This window comes from Coenobita brevimanus, chromosome 48 (genome assembly GCF_032717465.1).
Source record: "Coenobita brevimanus isolate Jiangsu-jjx chromosome 48, ASM3271746v2, whole genome shotgun sequence".
Lineage (NCBI taxonomy): Eukaryota > Metazoa > Arthropoda > Malacostraca > Decapoda > Coenobitidae > Coenobita > Coenobita brevimanus.
The window spans coordinates 22821977-22840444 of record NC_137001.1 but is presented as its reverse complement, the minus strand read 5'-3'; the positions used below and the strand labels follow the sequence as shown (position 1 = coordinate 22840444).

At 44.2% G+C, this 18468-nt stretch overlaps 2 protein-coding genes across 2 annotated transcripts; both read right to left on the bottom strand.

The window, feature by feature from the left end:
• Window positions 1-1831: 1831 nt before the first annotated feature.
• Tbce (Tubulin-binding cofactor E) lies at window positions 1832-13790 on the bottom strand. Its single transcript, XM_080271930.1, has 11 exons — window positions 13618-13790; window positions 12805-12913; window positions 11785-11864; window positions 10889-11074; window positions 9804-9954; window positions 8724-8854; window positions 7074-7203; window positions 6488-6607; window positions 5509-5680; window positions 4322-4545; window positions 1832-2155 (listed from the first exon to the last, which is right to left on the bottom strand). The coding sequence occupies exons 1-11, from the start codon at window positions 13788-13790 to the stop codon at window positions 2060-2062; spliced, it is 1572 nt and encodes a 523-aa protein (XP_080128056.1). The 3' UTR covers window positions 1832-2059.
• Window positions 13791-14716: 926 nt separating this feature from the next.
• Window positions 14717-17769, bottom strand: LOC145399241 (uncharacterized). The gene is made up of 4 exons (XM_080271929.1): window positions 17732-17769; window positions 16976-17065; window positions 15238-15951; window positions 14717-14881 (listed from the first exon to the last, which is right to left on the bottom strand). Exons 2-4 carry the CDS (start codon window positions 17054-17056, stop codon window positions 14717-14719), a joined length of 960 nt encoding a protein of 319 aa, XP_080128055.1. The 5' UTR covers window positions 17057-17065; window positions 17732-17769.
• Between the last annotated feature and the right edge of the window lie 699 nt (window positions 17770-18468).

Here is an 18468-nt window from a genome sequence, read left to right as displayed (position 1 = left end):
GGAGGGATGGGGTGAATAGATATAGAGGTTGAGTTGGAGGGATGGGGTGAATAGACATAAAGGTTGAGTTGGAGGGATGGGGTGAATAGAGAGGTTGAGATGGAGGGATGGGGTGAATAGATATAGAGGTTGAGTTGGAGGGATGGGGTGAATAGATATAGAGGTTGAGTTGGAGGGATGGGGTGAATAGATATAGAGGTTGAGTTGGAGGGATGGGGTGAATAGATATAGAGGTTGAGATGGAGGGATGGGGTGAATAGATATAGAGGTTGAGTTGGAGGGATGGGGTGAATAGATATAGAGGTTGAGTTGGAGGGATGGGGTGAATAGATATAGAGGTTGAGATGGAGGGATGGGGTGAATAGATATAGAGGTTGAGTTGGAGGGATGGGGTGAATAGAGAGGTTGAGTTGGAGGGATGGGGTGAATAGAGACGTTGAGATGGAGGGATGGGGTGAATAGAGAGGTTGAGTTGGAGGGATGGGGTGAATAGAGAGGTTGAGTTGGAGGGATGGGGTGAACAGAGAGGTTGAGTTGGAGGGATGGGGTGAACAGAGAGGTTGAGTTGGAGGGATGGGGTGAATAGAGAGGTTGAGTTGGAGGGATGGGGTGAATAGAGAGGTTGAGTTGGAGGGATGGGGTGAATAGAGAGGTTGAGTTGGAGGGATGGGGTGAATAGAGAGGTTGAGTTGGAGGGATGGGGTGAATAGAGAGGTTGAGTTGGAGGGATGGGGTGAATAGAGAGGTTGAGTTGGAGGGATGGGGTGAATAGAGAGGTTGAGTTGGAGGGATGGGGTGAATAGAGACGTTGAGATGGAGGGATGGGGTGAATAGAGAGGATGAGATGGAGGGATGGGGTGAATAGAAAGGTTGAGTTGGAGGGATGGGGTGAATAGGTACACTCGCTCCAGACAGTATCGGTTCACTGTGGGTTCAGTGACATCCGGAATGATTCGACCATGTGCCAGTGACAGTCCGTTAATACCTGCATATATTATATCATTTACGGCCATTCCCTGCTTATTATGAAGGACACAAGAGGTATCTGATATAGCTGTCATCTGTCGTCTGAGATGCCTGCATGTGCGAGGTCAGAACCGCAATTTCCAGTTTCCTTTGTTCCGTGTGTCATAATATTTAACACATATAAGAGAGAGGGGTGTGTGAGTTGGGAGCAGGGCAGTGAAATGGCGAGGGACAGGGCGACTTGGAGGTGATTTGTTTGTGGCCACCCCAAACGGGATAGAGGCGTCTGGCAATAGATAGATAGATAGATTCTGCACCGATACTTTGTTGAGCGAGTGTACATGAGTGAGGAGGGTGTATGCTGGGGAGAGGGTAGAATGAGGGTGGATGACAGAATGACATGGAGGTGCTTCGTTTGTGGCCTCTTTTGGACTTAAGACACCTGGCTGACTGGAGGACACCTGTGATTTTCCCAGTCCATCTCTAGCTCTCCAGTTTGCTCTCCATGACCAAATCATCTCAGCGTACTCCCAACACTTCCTGACACATCCTCATCAACACAACACTCATATGCTTCCTCATTTGTCTATCTCGTACACTGAACTGGAAAGAGGCTCAAGGGATATTGTAATTCTTGTTGAGGCTGCAGGCTTGTTTCATTTCATTTCGTTTTGTTTATAAAGGCCCCGATAGGTCTGCATGCGTCGTCCTTGGTCACCCAATCTTCTCAATGCTGCTCAATCTCTGGCAGCCTTCCAATTCAATTCCTTAACCCTGAGCTCATCCAGAAACAAACCCAGCGGACTATATGCTGGCACTATCCTTTTCCTGTAGTTTACCTTCCTTCGAGGGATAGGGAGGGAGTTGAGGGGCAATCCAGACAGCAGAGCCACCCAGTTCTATTGACTCAAGGGATATTGTTATTCTTGTTGAGGCCCCAGGTTCATCTAGACGTGATCCCAGTGGACTGCATGCTGGCGATACATTTTCCTGCAGTTTACCTCCCTTCTTTTGGTGGATAGGGAGGGAGTTGAGGGACAAACTAGACAGCAGGGCCACCCAGTTCAGCTCAGGGGTAAACTGTTCTTGGCATCTACCAGCGCACCACCAAAGTATCTCCGCTCTTGAGTGAGTAGAAGGACAGTTCATGCATGTCATTTTCCAGTGGGATCTCAAAGTCGTCCTCACCCTGCAATGTGAGAAAAAATAATCATCCATCTACCTTTAGCCAGATGCCATAATCCGATAAGGGGTGAGGGTGGCCATTTGACTCTGAGTTAGTCGTTTTACAGGGAGGGGCACTAACCCTCTGCCAACCCACTTGCTGATGCTAGAGAACACATATGGGTTGGTTATATGGTTACCACCCTGCATTGTAAACAGAAACAACTTCCGTGTCAAATACAACACAACTAACAAAACAAACTAGTAAAAAATATTAGCACAGGTACAGTTAATCCTCAATAAAGTCTTTTCAAGTAAAGTTTAAAAAGTAAGAGGCTAATTACTCTTACCTTCATCTAAATTTGCTTTTGATTCATTATAGAGCAGATATGGAGGTAGAAATAAGCCCCATTTATTTGTATAGGTTATATGTAATGAGAAAGGGGGGTGTGAGTTGGGAGCAGGGCAGTGAAATGGCGGGGGACAGGGAGACATGGAGGCGTTTTGTTTGTGGCCACCCCAAACGGGATTGAGGCGTCTGGCAATAGATAGATAGATAGATAGTTATATGTAATGTATTAGGAGTAAAAAGTAAGGCCATGTGAACAACTGAGCCTTACTGTTGTCTGCCACATGCTTGGACGAAAACTATTAGTGTTGTTGAGGGATATGATTATTTTGTATGAGATTATGTGTATCTGATGTGTCCAAGTCAAGAGAATTTTGTATTCAAGGAAAGACTACAATGTTTTCCAATTGGGTGGGAATTATGTGTGTGTGTAAGTCCTTTTTTTGTATGTGTGTAAGTGTGTAGGCAGAAGCTTCACATAAACCAGTTACGACAATCTCTGTTTTGGTGGATCTTGATATTACAGTATAAGTTGTGGAAGTGGCTCAGTTCCATCAGGTGAAAACATTCATTCATTCCTCATCTAATCCAGTGTTGCCCCAAGAGAATCATAGGAGCCCGGGGCTAGGTAAGTTGGTCCTGACATTTATGATGAGAGTGACCAGCCTCACTCATCCCTGAGTGGTATTATGTGAGCAATAAACCCCAACCACCCCTTGGATATAAACCTTCACCAGTTCAATCTGATTGGAGCGCCTTAATTACCCACTAAACCACCAGGCACCAAAATTTGGTTATGTGGTTACCACCCAGCGTAGTATATGATTTTCTGGTGTACAGGAAACCATTTGGCTTGCCACTCAGTGTAGAGTCACCCACAGGCAGAAGGAAGAGATAAAGAATGAAGGAAAGAAAGACAGAAGAGGAAGGATGGAAAGAAAGAAGAGAGGAATGGGCAGGCACCTGAGAGCAGCACTACACTGGGTGAGTGGATGGTGAGCGCCCCCACCGACCACTAAGGTGAAAAGAAACCTGCTAAAACAACAAGTATACAGTAAACCACATCACCACCCGCAGAACTGTATCTCTTTTACGACCCTTTAACTTGTTGTGGTCGCTTGATTTGAGGAGAGTTGCCAGACTAATCTTCACTTCCTCACTTCACTTCCTCATTTGTCAGTCTGTCTCTCCATGTAACTCCACATGCACCTCACTCACATACACTCTCCTCATCAGTCTCTCACTCTCCATTCTCTCCACATGGCCAAACCACCTCAGTGTGTTTCTCCTAACGCTTCCCATCACATCCACATCCACACCACAACGCTCCTTCACTTCCTTATTTGTCAGTCTGTCTCTCCATGTTAGTCCACATGCTCCTCACTCACATACACTCTCCTCATCAGTCTCTCACTCTCCATCCTCTCCACATGGCCAAACCACCTCAGTGTGTTTCTCCTAACGCTTCCTATCACATCCACATCCACACCCCAATGCTCCTTCACTTCCTCATTTGCCAGTCTGTCTCTCCATGTTACTCCACATGCTCCTCACTCACATACACTCTCCTTGTCAGTCTCTCACTCTCCATCCTCTCCACATGGCCAAACCACCTCAATGTACTTCTGACACTTTCTATCACATCCACATCCACACCACAATGCTCCTTCACTTCCTCATTTGTCAGTCTGTCTCTCCATGTAACTCCACATGCACCTCTCCACATGGCCAAACCACCTCAATGTATTTCTAACGCTTTCTATCACATCCACATCCACACCACAACGCTCCTTCACTCCCTCATTTATCACCACCTGTCATATCCATTTTACAACTCTTTACCTTGCTGTGGACACTTAATTTGAGAACAGTTGCTGGGCTAATCTTCAAATGTCTCTTCAGCATCATCTTCAGCTTCGAGATCTTGGTGGACGGCAGGAAGGTCTTCACGCAGCGCTCTCTCTCACTGTCGTCTGGGGTCGCAATATTCAGTTCTACTTTCAGGTCGCGTAGCTTCTGTGATTTCTTTAACTTGTAGCTGGTCTCATCCACTGGTGCACCCAAGGCTGAATTATGAGAAGGGTACGGTGGTGAATTCTCTCTCTCTCTCTCTCTCTCCCTCTCTCTCTTATATCTATCTACCTATCTATCTATCTATATCTCTATCTACAACAAGAGCATGTCAGTGATTTATATCTATCTATCTATTAATCTCTCTCTCTAGCAAGTGATTCAAATTTATCTATCTATCTATCTATACATCAATCCATCTACCTATCTGTCTAACTATCTATGACAATGCAATGACTACAGCCTTTCTATAGCACTTCTTCATGACTAGCAACCTACTCAAGTGCTTAAAACTCAGCTTTCAAGATGGAGAGATGACAATTTTAGGCCAAGTTGAAGATAAAGGTGAAGAGATGACAATTTTGGGCCAAGTTAAGGTGAAAAGAGTATAGATGACAATTTCAGGCCAAAGACATGAGAGCAGAGATGACAATTTTGGGCCAAATTAGAAAGAAAAGAATACAGATGACAATTTTGGGCCAAGTTAAAATGAAAGGGGTGTGGATGACAATTTTAGGCCATGAGAAAAGAGTATATATATGACAATTTTTGGCCAAGTTAGAGAGAGGAGAATAGATGATATTTTTTGGCCAAGAGAAAAGAATATATATGACAATTTTAGGCCAAGTTAAAGGGAAAGGAGTATAGATGACAATTTTAGGCCAAGTTAAAGGGAATGGAGTGTGGATGACAATTTTAGGCCAAAGAGAAGGGAGCAGAGATGACAATTTTGGGCCAAGTTAAGTAGAAAGGAGTATGGATGACAATTTTTGGCCAACTTAAGGAGAAAGGAGTATAGATGATAATTTTAGGCCAAGTTAAAATGAAAGGAGTGTGGATGACAATTTTAGGCCAAAGAGAAGAGAGTATGGATGATAATTTTTGGCCAAGTTAAGGAGAAAGGAGTATAGATGACAATTTTTGGCCAAGTTAAAGGGAAAGGAGTGTAGAACTCTAACCTCGCACAAGTCGAAGATAAGTGGGATGTTTTCGGGTGAATTCCTCCGAGAGTCGTGCCTGGTCTGGGTCCTCTGTGCCTCCGCTGTTGTAGTATTCGTTGCTGAAGGACTTGAGGTAGAAGAGTTCACAATCGCGCTTCTCCTTTGGGGTTATGCGGCTACGATTCAACACCTGGGTCGCGACGTAAAAATTTAAAATCATCATCATCATCGGCATTATCATCACCGTCGTCATCATCATCATCATCACTCTTTTGCCTAATTTTCCTGTCCAACAGTGGGGTGACATGATGTAAAAGTTTAAAATCATAATCATCATCATCATTATCATCATCATCATCATTCTTTTGTCTCACTTTCCTGTTCAATGGTGGGGTGCGCTGGGGTTCTGAAAGCCAGAAAACAACAAATCATGACCATAAAGTATCATCATCATCCGGACCTCCTTTCCCACCCTAGGGCAGGGTGAGGAGTAGCAATGTCCAGACAGCCCAAGTTGCCCAGTCCAATAGGCCAAGCTTCCATTCACTCACCATTCAAGCCCCCGGAATCCTGGCTCTATTTGATACGCCAAAAACATTCACCACGTTCTGTAGCTTCACATAAACATATCCAATAAAGTCAATCCGGATGCTGTCACGTTAAAAAGGGGTGCCAAATCCCTGATCATGCACTTCTCACAACATTCATCCAGCCAGCTCGATCTCCTGTCAGTCCCCAAGCCTCACCAACTTCCACACCTTTCATCCTCACTCACTCATCCACCACATCCCTCCACCATCTTGGCCTACCTTACCTCTTCCCTCCTTCAAATTCACTCAGGTATAATAACAACAATAAAACTGATACTAAAATAAATATATAAGCAAATAAAATAAAGCCATCACAGAAAAGGAGATAAGTAAGGACCAGAGTAACTTTATTAAGCTACACAGAAAATGGATAACCAACACCTGTTCTTTGGTGATAGTCTGCGTACCTTCAAGTTGGCGATGCGTGCACTGGTAAACTCCTGGAAATACGGTGATGCCTTCTCATCGTGGCTGATTACCAGTTCCTCCAGACTCTGTAGCTTGTCCAGTTCACCAGTACACTCCCACTGAAATGTTGGAGCAATGTTTTTAATGGATCAATATTGCTGATGTATCAATATTAGACAGATCAATTTTACTGACATCAATATTAGATGGATCAATATTACTGACATCAAATATTAAAATGCATCAATATTACTGAAGGATCAATAATACCGACATCAATATCAGACGGATCAATATTACTGACGGATCAATATTACTGACGGATCAATATTGCTGACGGATCAATATTGCTGACGGATCAATATTGCTGACGGATCAATATTGCTGACGGATCAGTATTACTGATGGATCAATATTACTGACTGATCAATACTGCTGATGGATCAATAGTGGACACACTGCGTTTAAAAGACTGGAGGTCATAGGCAGTAGGATATCCAGGCAGAGGAAGACAGTTCATGAGTTGACCTGTTACATGCATTCACACAAAACTCAACCATGTCCTGCCATTTCCGAGACACCAACCTGGTTAACTGGATTGGAGGCGATCATGAGATACTTTAGGCTCGGGAAGAGAGGCGTCTTTTCAGTGGGAGGCGTGTCGGGAAATGTAACGTGCTGCAGTTCACAGTTGTTGGCGTTGAGGCTCACCAATCTGTAACACACACGTAGGAAAAACTATATTCATTCATTCATTAATCATCTAATCCAGTGTTTCCCTGTCAGTCACCAATCTGTAACACACACGTAGGAAAAACTATATTCATTCATTCGTTCATCATCTAATCCAGTGTTGCCCTGTCAGTCACCAATATGTAACACACACGTAGGAAAAATTGTATTCATTCATTCATCATCTAATCCTGTGTTGCCACATGAGTCACCAATCTGTAACACACACATAGGAAAAATTATATTCATTCATTCATTCATTCATTCATCTAATCCAGTGTTGCTCTGTGAGTCACCAATCTGTAACACACACATGGAGGAAATAATATTCATTCATTCATTCATCATCTAATCCTGTGTTTCCCTGCAAGTCACCAATCTGTAACACACACGTAGGAAAAATTATATTCATTCATTCATTCATCATCTAATCCTGTGTTGCCCTGTGAGTCACCAATCTGTAACACACACGTGCAGAAAATTATATTCATTCATTCATTCATTCATCATCTAATCCTGTGTTGCCCCATGAGAAGCGTAGGAGCCCAGAGTTACGCAAGTTGGTCCTGACATTTAAGATGAGTGACCAGCTTCATTCATCCCCAAGTGGCATTACATGAGCAATAAACCCCAACCATCCCTTGGATATAAACCTGCACCGGATCAATCTGACTGGAGCACCTTAACTACCTTCTCAACCACCAGGAAAAATTATGTACACAATAAATTCTTATCCACGCTCAGTTCTGCTGTTATAAGGATAATGGTCATGCGGAGAGGATGGAGAGCAAAGGACTAATGAGGAGAGAGTATGCGAGTGAGGTGGAGGGGGGAGAGGGAGGGGGAGGCCATGGATGAGGTGGTGGAGGAATGGAGTGGAGAGGTATATGAGGTGAGCTGGGGGGAGGGCAGTGAAATAGCAAGGACCCCAAATTATTAACAAGCTATCAACATGTGTAGTTAAAAATGGGTGACACTCTCATTCACTCACCATACACTCTCATTCACTCACCATACACTCTCACTTACCATATACTCTCATTAACTCACCATACACATTCACTCACCATACACAGTCACTCACCATACACATTCACTCACCACACACTCCCGTTCACTCACCACACACTCTCATTCACTCACCATACACTCTCATTCATTCACCATTCACACTACTGCATCCTGACTTCACCATAACTACACAAGATCTCTACTACTATCAGTCTATCAGTCTATTTGTAGTGATAAAAAAATAGGATAAAAGAAATCTATAAAACTGCATACAATAAAATAAACAGGCTGTGAATTACCTGGGTAGAGTTCTAAGGTAAATGATGTGTGTAATGATGAGGATGATGATGATGATGATGATGAAGACAACAATAATGATGATGATGAAGACGATGAAGATGGTAATGGTGATGATGATGATGACTACAACGACAATGCAGCTGACGATGAAAGAACGACAATATACGAAAAAATGCACAAGTTCAGAATTACTTTGGCAGAGTTCCGAGGTGCATGATCTGTGTCCATTCAGAGAGAGGGTTCATGCCAACATCCATCTCCTCCACACACGCCAGCTGCCCCTCAGGAACGGCACCCAGCTCGGTTAACTTATTGAACGCTACCTGTAAATGTGGAGGGTCAAATTTAGTGGTCTGAATTCTAGCATTATTGTTTGTTTATAAAGACTCCAACATGCACACGTCGGCCTTGGTCACCTAATGGCAGCTCTCCACACTGCTCGATCTCTGCCAGCCTCCCTACCTGCCAATGTGAAAGGTATACATCGGCCTTGGTCACCTAATGGCGGCTCTTCATGCTGCTCGATCTCTGACAGCCTCCATATTCAGTCCCTTATCTCTGAGGTTACACTCAATGACTTCATCCCAGGTCTTTTTCAGTCTGCCTCTTGCAACCCTATCCCCAACGTTCATGCTTCTCTCCTTCTGCACCCAACTGTCATCCGCCATCCTCTCCACATGCCCAAACCATCTCAATCTACCCCTCCTCATCACAACACCAATACCCTCCGGTCCCATCCTTCCTCCCAAACCATCTCAATATACCCCTCCTCATCACAACACCAATACACTCCAGTCCCATCCTTCCTCCCAAACCATCTCAGTCTACCCCTCCTCATCACAACACCAATACACTCCAGTCCCATCCTTCCTCCCAAACCATCTCAATCTACCCCACCTCATCACAACACCAATACACTCCAGTCCCATCCTTCCTCCCAAACCATCTCAATCTACCCCTCCTCATCACAACACCAATACACTCCAGTCCCATCCTTCCTCCCAAACCATCTCAGTCTACCCCTCCTCATCACAACACCAATACACTCCAGTCCCATCCTTCCTCCCAAACCATCTCAATCTACCCCTCCTCATCACAACACCAATACACTCCAGTCCCATCCCTTCTCTCAACTCATCCATTGTAAACCTAGCCCCCCCAGGCCTCACATTCAAGGACACACTACACATCCATATAACAACAATAGCAAAAATAAACTACACAAATCTATCCTGATCAAGAAGGGGTTAAAAAGCACAGACCACAACTAACCTGCAGTTTGGTGAGGGCAGGGAACATGGTACAACATTTGAGAAGATGGTGCCAATCATACCCCAGCATATTGTTCAGGACCAAGTGAGTGACATGGCGAAAACTGCTCACCAGATCATTGCCATCTTCGGGTAGAGTCAGGCAGTTCCCGCTACAAGAGGGAACGAATGCACGGAGAAAGGGAAATATGTATCTTTCCAGTTATGTGTGAAGATGAGGCGGAGGAGAGCAGGAGGAGGGGGGGACTGAGGATGAACTGGAGGGATAGAGTGGGGAGGTATAAGAGAGAGGGTGAGATTGATGATGAGATGGAAGGATGAAGTGAAGAGGTATATGAGAGAGGGGGGAGACTAAGAAGGAGATGGATGGATGGAGTGGAGAGGTATATGAGAGAAGGGGTGACTTAGGATGAGATGGAGGGGGAGACTGAGGATGAAATGGAGGGATGGAGTGGAGAGGTATATGAGAATGGGGTGTAATAAATAAAGCATCAGCAATGGGTGTAATTCTTCCATATGATAAATACAAGTCAATAAAGAATCATCCACAATTTAATCCTTTACTATCCCACTGGCAGCATAAAAAAAAACTCTTTCTCTTGCTCACTCTAAGTAAATCATCATCATCATCATCTTCCGGACCCCCTTTCCCACCCCAGGGCAGGGTGAGGAGTAGCAACATCCAGACAGCCTAAGTTTGCCCAATTCAATGAGCCACGCTTCCATTCACTCATCATTCAAGCCCCATGAATCCTGGCTCTACCTGATACGCCAAAAACATTCACCACGTTCTGTAGCTTCACACAAACGTATCCGATAGTCAATGGGCCACGCTTCCATTCACTCATCATTCAAGCCCCACGAATCCTGGCTCTACCTGATACGCCAAAAACATTCACCACGTTCTGTAGCTTCACATAAACGTATCCAACAGAGTCAGTCCGGACGCTGCCACGTTAAAAAGGGGTGCCAAATCCCTGATCATGCACTATTTCTCACAACATTCATCCAGCCAGCTCTAAATAAATAAATAAAATAAAGATTCAGCAATGGGTGTAATTCCTCCATACAAACATCCAACGATACCTTAGATTCAGAGTTCGTAGGCGGGGGAGTTGGCGTGTGATGTGGGCGACGGCAAGCCAGGAGGGCAGGAGGGAACACGACAGGTCCAGGTCACGTAGGCGGGGGAGTAAGTGGGCCAGGTCCACATCATCACTGCCCCACACACGCCAGCCTCCCACGACAACAGTCTCGAGGTGGTCTAGCTGGCTGTAAACAAAGGAGGGTCACGGTCTATTCTATCCATCTATTGCCAGACGCCTTAATCCCCTAAGAGGTGGCCACAAACAAATCGCCTCCAAGTTGCCCTGTCCCCTGCCATTCCGTTGCCTTGCTCCAAGCTCATGGTAAAAACTATAATGCAACTCTGAATGGAATGAACTGACATCATGGCATCACCTGGCTATATGGTTACCACCCAACATAGTAAATGGTTTTCCAGGTTACAGGACACCATCTGGCAAGTCACTCAGTGTCGAGTCACCTAATGGAAGCACGACATAGGGCAAACTTTTCTGCATACTAGGCAATCAGGCATCTCGAAATGATCGGATCTTGAATTTGGCTCTCTATTGTATTTTGTTTTTCTCTTGGAGGGAACTGTTATTGCAGGCTCATGGCCTTTGGTTCCTTCTTCCTTGCATAAAAAAAAAAAAAAATTATAACTCACTTCCCCAGACTAGTTTCCCCCCAAACTTCACCCTACGGCAGTTCTAGTCCTATTGTTTTGGATTTTTTAATGAATGGAGGACACCTGTAGTTTGATGTACAGACTTTTTTTATATTTAATTTGTTTCTCCTTCCTCTGCTCATCTTGTTAAAATAAACACTGAACCACCTACACTCCATTTTAGACCAGATGGGTGCCTATAAATAAATAAATTAATACATAAAAGTTATCTATTTTGTCCATGCCTCACCTCTGCTGGGCTCCAACTTTCTCCATGCCCACCACCTCAACAAATCTGGCATTGATGGTTCGTTGCAGCTGTTCCGTGACCTGCAAGAAAACGCAAAGTACAGTAAGACCTCACTATAACGGACTAATTGGGGCCCAAGCCATTCCGAAAAATGCGAGATTCCGATAAACGTGACATTCATACTTCCCCCTGCAGAGCTGGACTTTTTCTAATACATCAGACATTAGTCCAGATTGCACCAACAGTTTTTAGCCTGTTTTCACTACCATTGCAGCACTGTAGTGTATTATACAGTAACTACAATTATCAAATGGTATAATATATATACTGTATATATAAGTGGGGTTGGTGGAGGATTAGTGCCCCTCCCTGTAAAACAATTAACTCTGAGCCCTTGGCCACCCCGTTTGGGATACGTGGCGTCTGGCAATGAATGAATGAAAAATATATATATATATCGATAAACATGTCTCTTATTTACCATATTGTGGTGAACATAGCTGAAGTGGTCAGGCAGACCGGACTGCTTCTGGCCTTATCGGACTTTTTCTAATATACCTGTGTAGGAATTTAGTCCGGTAGCTCCTCATTTCCGGTAAAAGCAAATTCCGCTCTATTGAAGTCCGTTATATTGAGGTTTTACTGTACTGTATACCTTTCATGCTGCAACAATCATTATTCATATTGTTTCAAATTGTATTGCATCATTTATAAAGGCTCCAATAAGCTTGCCTGTATAAGCCTTAGTCACCTAATGGTGGCTCTCTACAGTGCTCAATCTCTGGCAGCCTCCCGATTCAGTCCCTTATCCCTATGACCATCTCAATCTACCCCTCCTCATCACAACACCAATACACTCCAGTCCCATCCTTCCTCTCAACTCCCCAATCGCAATCCCAGACACCCCAGGCCTCGAATTCAAGGACGCACCGCACATCCATCTAATCATCATCATTTTTGCACATTTGAGCCCCTGAATTATATCACCTAAAGCCTCAAAATAGCAAAAATAACACCCACCTGCAATGCTATGGTGGTGTCGTCCTGGTAGCGGCCTCGTATAGCAGCTTCCAGAGTGATTCCAGCGCTCACCTTTGAAGGACGGACGAACGACCCTGATGTGGGATGGCTGGGGAGAGATTTGCAGTCTAAGGACACATACACCTTCATCCTGTATCTATCTATCTATCTGTCTATCTATTTACTGTCAGACGCCTTAATCCCATAAGGGGTGGCTACAAATAAATCACCTCCATGTCACCCTGTTCCCTGCCATTTTCCTGCCCTCCCCGCAGCTTATACCCCCCTCTCTCATATACCTCTCTATTCCATCCAGTATCCAAATAAATGAATGCAACAGGTTTTTTACACACAAGATAAGCTGAGGAAGGAAAACAAACACACACACACACAAACACACACACACACACACACACACACACACACACAGAATTCCTTACATCAGATTACAGGTGTCCTCTCGTCAAAAGAAATCTGTAGCAGTTGAAGCCAGATACAATTTTGGAAAAAAAAAAAAAAAAAAAAAAAAAAAAAAAAACAGGAGATTGTACGATAATAAGAGTGACCAGTGAAACAGGTCATTCTCCCATCAATTTCCTTATACTGTACTATTAGTAGTAGTAGTAGTAGCTGTAATAGTAGTAACAGTAACAGTACCAGTAATAGAAGTAATAGTAGTAGCAGTAACAGTAGTTGAAGCAGTACAGTGGTAGTAGTAGTAACAGTATTATATGTATTATCATAATCATCATCATCATAACTCTTTTTCCCACCTCATGATGGGGTGAACTGTATATGATTCAGTAAACATACCTGGTGCTGAAGTACCTGACCCCCTTGTGTGAGCCGTCATGTTTGCCTCGTGCAGGGTCATCCCAGTCAATGCCGTACCAGACACCCTCCGTGCCCTCCACCTCCCCTGCCCAAACCACCCTTCCTCGCGCACCATCACACTCCACCCTTGCACCTACACATACTTCACCCATCTCTGAAAAGGGATAAATTATCTATCTATCAATCTATCTACAGCCACATACCTTAATCCTGTAAGGGGTGGCCCCGAACAAATCACCTCCACGTCACCCTGTCCTCTGCTATCTCCCTGTCCTCCCTTCAATTTATACGTCTCTCTCTCTCTCTCTGTCATGTACTAACTATCTATCTACCTACCTACAGCAAGATGCCTTAATCCTGTAAGGGGTAGCCTCAAACAAATCACCTCCATGTCACCCTGTCCCCTGCCATTTCACTGCCCTCCTTCCAACTTATATCCCCCCCCTCCTTTCATATACCCTCCACTCCATCCCTCTATCTCATCCCCAGTAAACATAATCTCATAATCCTTTAGAAAGAACAAATTAATCTTCATCATCTTCGTTCATTTATAAAAGGCTCCAACATGTCAGTCTTGGTCACCTAATGGCGGCTCTCCATGCTGCTTCATCTCTGGCAGCCTCCCTAATCAGTCCCTTAACCTCTAGACTACAAGATTAAATAGGGAAATGACTTGACTGTGACACATGGAGAACTGCCATTAGGTGAAATAACTTACCTGGCATTGTCAATTGTAAAGGTAACCCCCAAATATAAATGCACAATAAACATTACAAGAAAAACTTCTCTTACCCCTTACCATGCTTAAAGAAACTGATGCACAATTTTATAACTATTTTTCGTATATATTCATCATCATCATCCGGACCTCCTTTCCCACCCACGGGCAGGGTGAGGAGTAGCAATGTCCAGACAGCCCAAATTTGCCCAGTCCAATGGGCCACGCTTCCATTCACTCATCATTCAAGCCCCCGGAATCCTGGCTCGATCGGATATGCCAAAACATTCACCACGTTCTGTAGCTTCACATAAACGTATCCGATTGAGTCAATGTATTGTTAAACTGGATTTTTTCCCCTTACTTGGCTAATCCAAATCGCACAGGACCCTGAGCCGTGGCCAAGTCAACAATGGTCCCCCGTTGAGTCACCAGAATGAGTCCTTCTTGTACCAGCTGAGCTCCAATCTTACGCACAGCTGGCATCAAGTCCCGCCACGCCTTTGGAGACAGTCCCCGTGCCACCTGCAAAATGAAACTTGCCAATGAACTTACCCCCACTGCAAGGGAAATATTTTAACCAAATTCTTGCCTCCTAAGTTCAGGGTCGGTCTCTCTCTCTCTTTTTCTCTTTTACAAAGATGAAAAGACAAAAAACTATCTATCTAACTATTGCCAGACGTCTTAATCCTGTAAGGGGTGACCACAAACAAATCGCCTCCATGTCACCCTGTCCCCCACCATTTCATTGCCTTGCTCCCAGCTCACACCCCCCTCTTTCATATACCTCTCCACTCCATCCCTCCATCGCATCCTTGGCCTCCCCCTCCCTCTCCCCCTCTCCACCTCACTCACATACATTCTCCTCGTCAGTCTCTCACCTCAGAAGGGCAAACAGTTTTCTTCACTCCTCTGGCTGTGACCAATTCGATTATTTTTGCCCGGATCAGTGCATCAAATCTCTTCGTCAGTCGCTGTTGTCGTTCTTTTACAGACTCCTGACTTCTTCTTGAGACGTACGCCTTCTTTGCTTCCGATAGGGGGGTTGTGGTAGGCTGTGGTGAGGGTGTGGGATTGGGTGTGGTGGTGGCAGCAACACAGGAAGTGGAGTAAGCTGTGGCGGTATTGACAGAGGTGGTGGAACAGAAATTACCGGAATTCTCAGTGTTGGTGTTGCTGTAGGAGAGCAGTGTGTTGCCTGTTGTGCTGCTGGTGTAGGATATGATGTTATTTTCAGCTGAGGCGAGAATGACCCCACCTGGAGGGGCACTGGATGCTGAGATGAGGTTTGGGGAGGAACTGGAGCAGGAATTAGGGATGGAGGGAGGCTCTGACACAGGGATGGATGTCTGGGCGAAAGGCTGGGATGCCAAAACAATATTACAAGGTGAGGAGTGTGACGATGGTTGGGTGTATGTGATGGTTCCCCCGAGAATGCACGTATCGCTCCCTAACGGTGCGGGTTCGGTATGCACTGCCACCGCCACAGCTGCAGGGACAGCGAGCGTTCCAACAGTGGGTGTGCCGAGGAGGGGGCTAGAGGTTGCTGGGGTCAGGAGTTGGACAGCAGTTAAATGAGGAGGTTGAACCATATACTGAAAAAAAATATGAAACAAGGGAATTAGTATATCTTCATATTCATCATCATCATCATCATCCGGACCTGCTTTCCCACCCTAGGGCAAGGTGAGGAGTAGCAATGTCCAGACAGCACAAATTTGCCCAATCCAACAAGCCATGCTTCCATTCACTCACCATTCAAGCAATTAGTACTGTATATATAGCACAAAATAAATAAATAAATAAATACATAAAAATATCAGTAGTGTTCAGAATTGTGTGAAGACTAGTGCAAACAGGCCTTTGGCGAGATTTCAGCTTTAAAACTGAAGACCCTCTCTCTCTCTCTCTCTGTCTGTCTGTCTGTCTCTCTTTCTCTCTCTCTCCTTTTCGACTTCTCTTCTTCTATGTTCTAGCAATATGGGTCTATCTATCTATCTATCTATAGCCAGACATCTTAATCACATAAGGGGTGGCCACAAACAAGTCACTTTTTCTCCTGCCTTTTTCCTTTCCTATTTATTAACCTTTTTCACTTCTCTGCCTTCACATCTAAATGCCTCAATTATTAACTACATATCATAGCATACATACCATATCACACACACTATACATACTACATATAAAACACTCTTCACATAACATAACACACACACACTATCTAGGATTTCATTGCACAGTATGATACAAAATACTTCACTAATCACCTACTGCATCCATTTAAGTGATCGAAAGCATTAGGTACAATACAGTGAGGTGGTTTGGCCATGTGGAGAGGATGGAGAGCAAGAGACTGATGAGGAGAGTGTATGCAGGTAAGGTGGAGGGGAAGAGAGGGAGGCTGTGGATGATATGGAGGGATGGAATGGAGAGGTATATGAGAGCAGGGGTGTGAGCTGGGAGGGCAATGAAATGGCATTGAACAGGGCGACATGGAGGTGATTTGTTTGTGGCCAACCTTTACAGGATTGAGGCATCTGGCATTAGACAGATAGACAGATAGATCCATACAAGTAACTAAGGCATAAAAAACATTGAATGCATGCTCCCAACCCCTACCTGATCAGACACTAAAGCTGTTGATGATGTAATTCTCTTCACTGTCTCCTCTCCTTCACATTCTTCCTGTTTCCTCTTCATTTAGGTGTTCTGTGAATGATATTACTACAATTAGGTTAGGTTAAGTACAATTAAGTAGTTAGGTTAGGTTAGGTCATTTTAACACAGATGCAGTTATGGATGTTGTCAGGCTTGGTCAGGTTGGTTCACTTTAATGCAGATGTGGTTAGGGATATAGCTAGGATTGACGCAATTCCTCTCCATATTTACAAGATACTATAAAAGCATCCAAGACAAAAAATTCATCATGAACACACTTCAAATCTCAGAGAGTCTGATGAAATGCCAGAGTGAAGACCCCCCCCCTCCAATTAAGTCAGACAATGTTAAAATACGTATTTTAAAAACTGTACGAGACTATAGGCTTAAACTTTACACTCAAAATACAGTAAGCTAACTTAGAAAATTATATGGTACTTGATTAATATTATTCCCAAGAAGCACCAATTTGAGATTTTACGTGATTTCCACTCTAAACGACGATGGAAAAAAAGATTCTACCATAATTCTATCCTCGTTCCTCAGCCCGATGATGTAATAATGACACCTGCAATCGACTGACGGATTCCTGATATTGTGAGTCATCGCCCATAGCAGTAAAGCATCAAAAAAATAGTAAAAATTCAGTGGCATTATATAGACACACGACCACGACCAATTCACCTTATATACGAGCTTATTTGATGCATTACTCACATGAAAATAGCTTTAAACATTAGTAAACAGAATCCTCCACACAGGGTTTGTTTTGTTTACAGTAGCTACGGTAGGGATGATCGGTGTAAAATTTCTCTCGCTCTCGTCCTCTTTTCAGATAATTACCTCATGGAAAATTATATGTATGGATAAATGATAACTAGTAGTTTTGTAATAGCAGTAACGTGGATTTGGAAAGGAAGCAAGAAGGGGAAAGGGAACCTGTTGTAAGGTCTTTCAGCGGAAGTAGCAAGGGAGGGAGGGGATGGCGCTGCTGCACGCATTTTAGAGGTGGTAAGCATTTTACTGTGGTTAAGACGAATGACTCACATGGTTTAAGATGTTTTGCCTAGATCGTTGATTATTAACTGAAGGTTAAATTTACTGCTGTTGGTGCAGGGTGGTGAAGAATGGTGAGAGGAGTTCCTTGGTGTGAGATAAGAGGCTCAGGCCCCGCACGTGTTGGTCATCTTTGATGATGGGAGTGCTTACGCTACAGAAAGCGGTAGGGAGAGAAATGAGTCAGGAGATTGGGTTTGGAGAGTTAACACATAGAGTCCGTGAGCTGCGGCTGTGAGTGTGCCACAAACGTGGGTAACCGTAACGTCAGTAGCCATACGCTATGCCCCCACGAAGTCATAGACCCTTACCACGTATGTCTTCACGTGTGGTAGCACTAAGTGTCTAAGGACTGATGTAACTGTGGCACACACATATGTGTATGTATGTATATATAC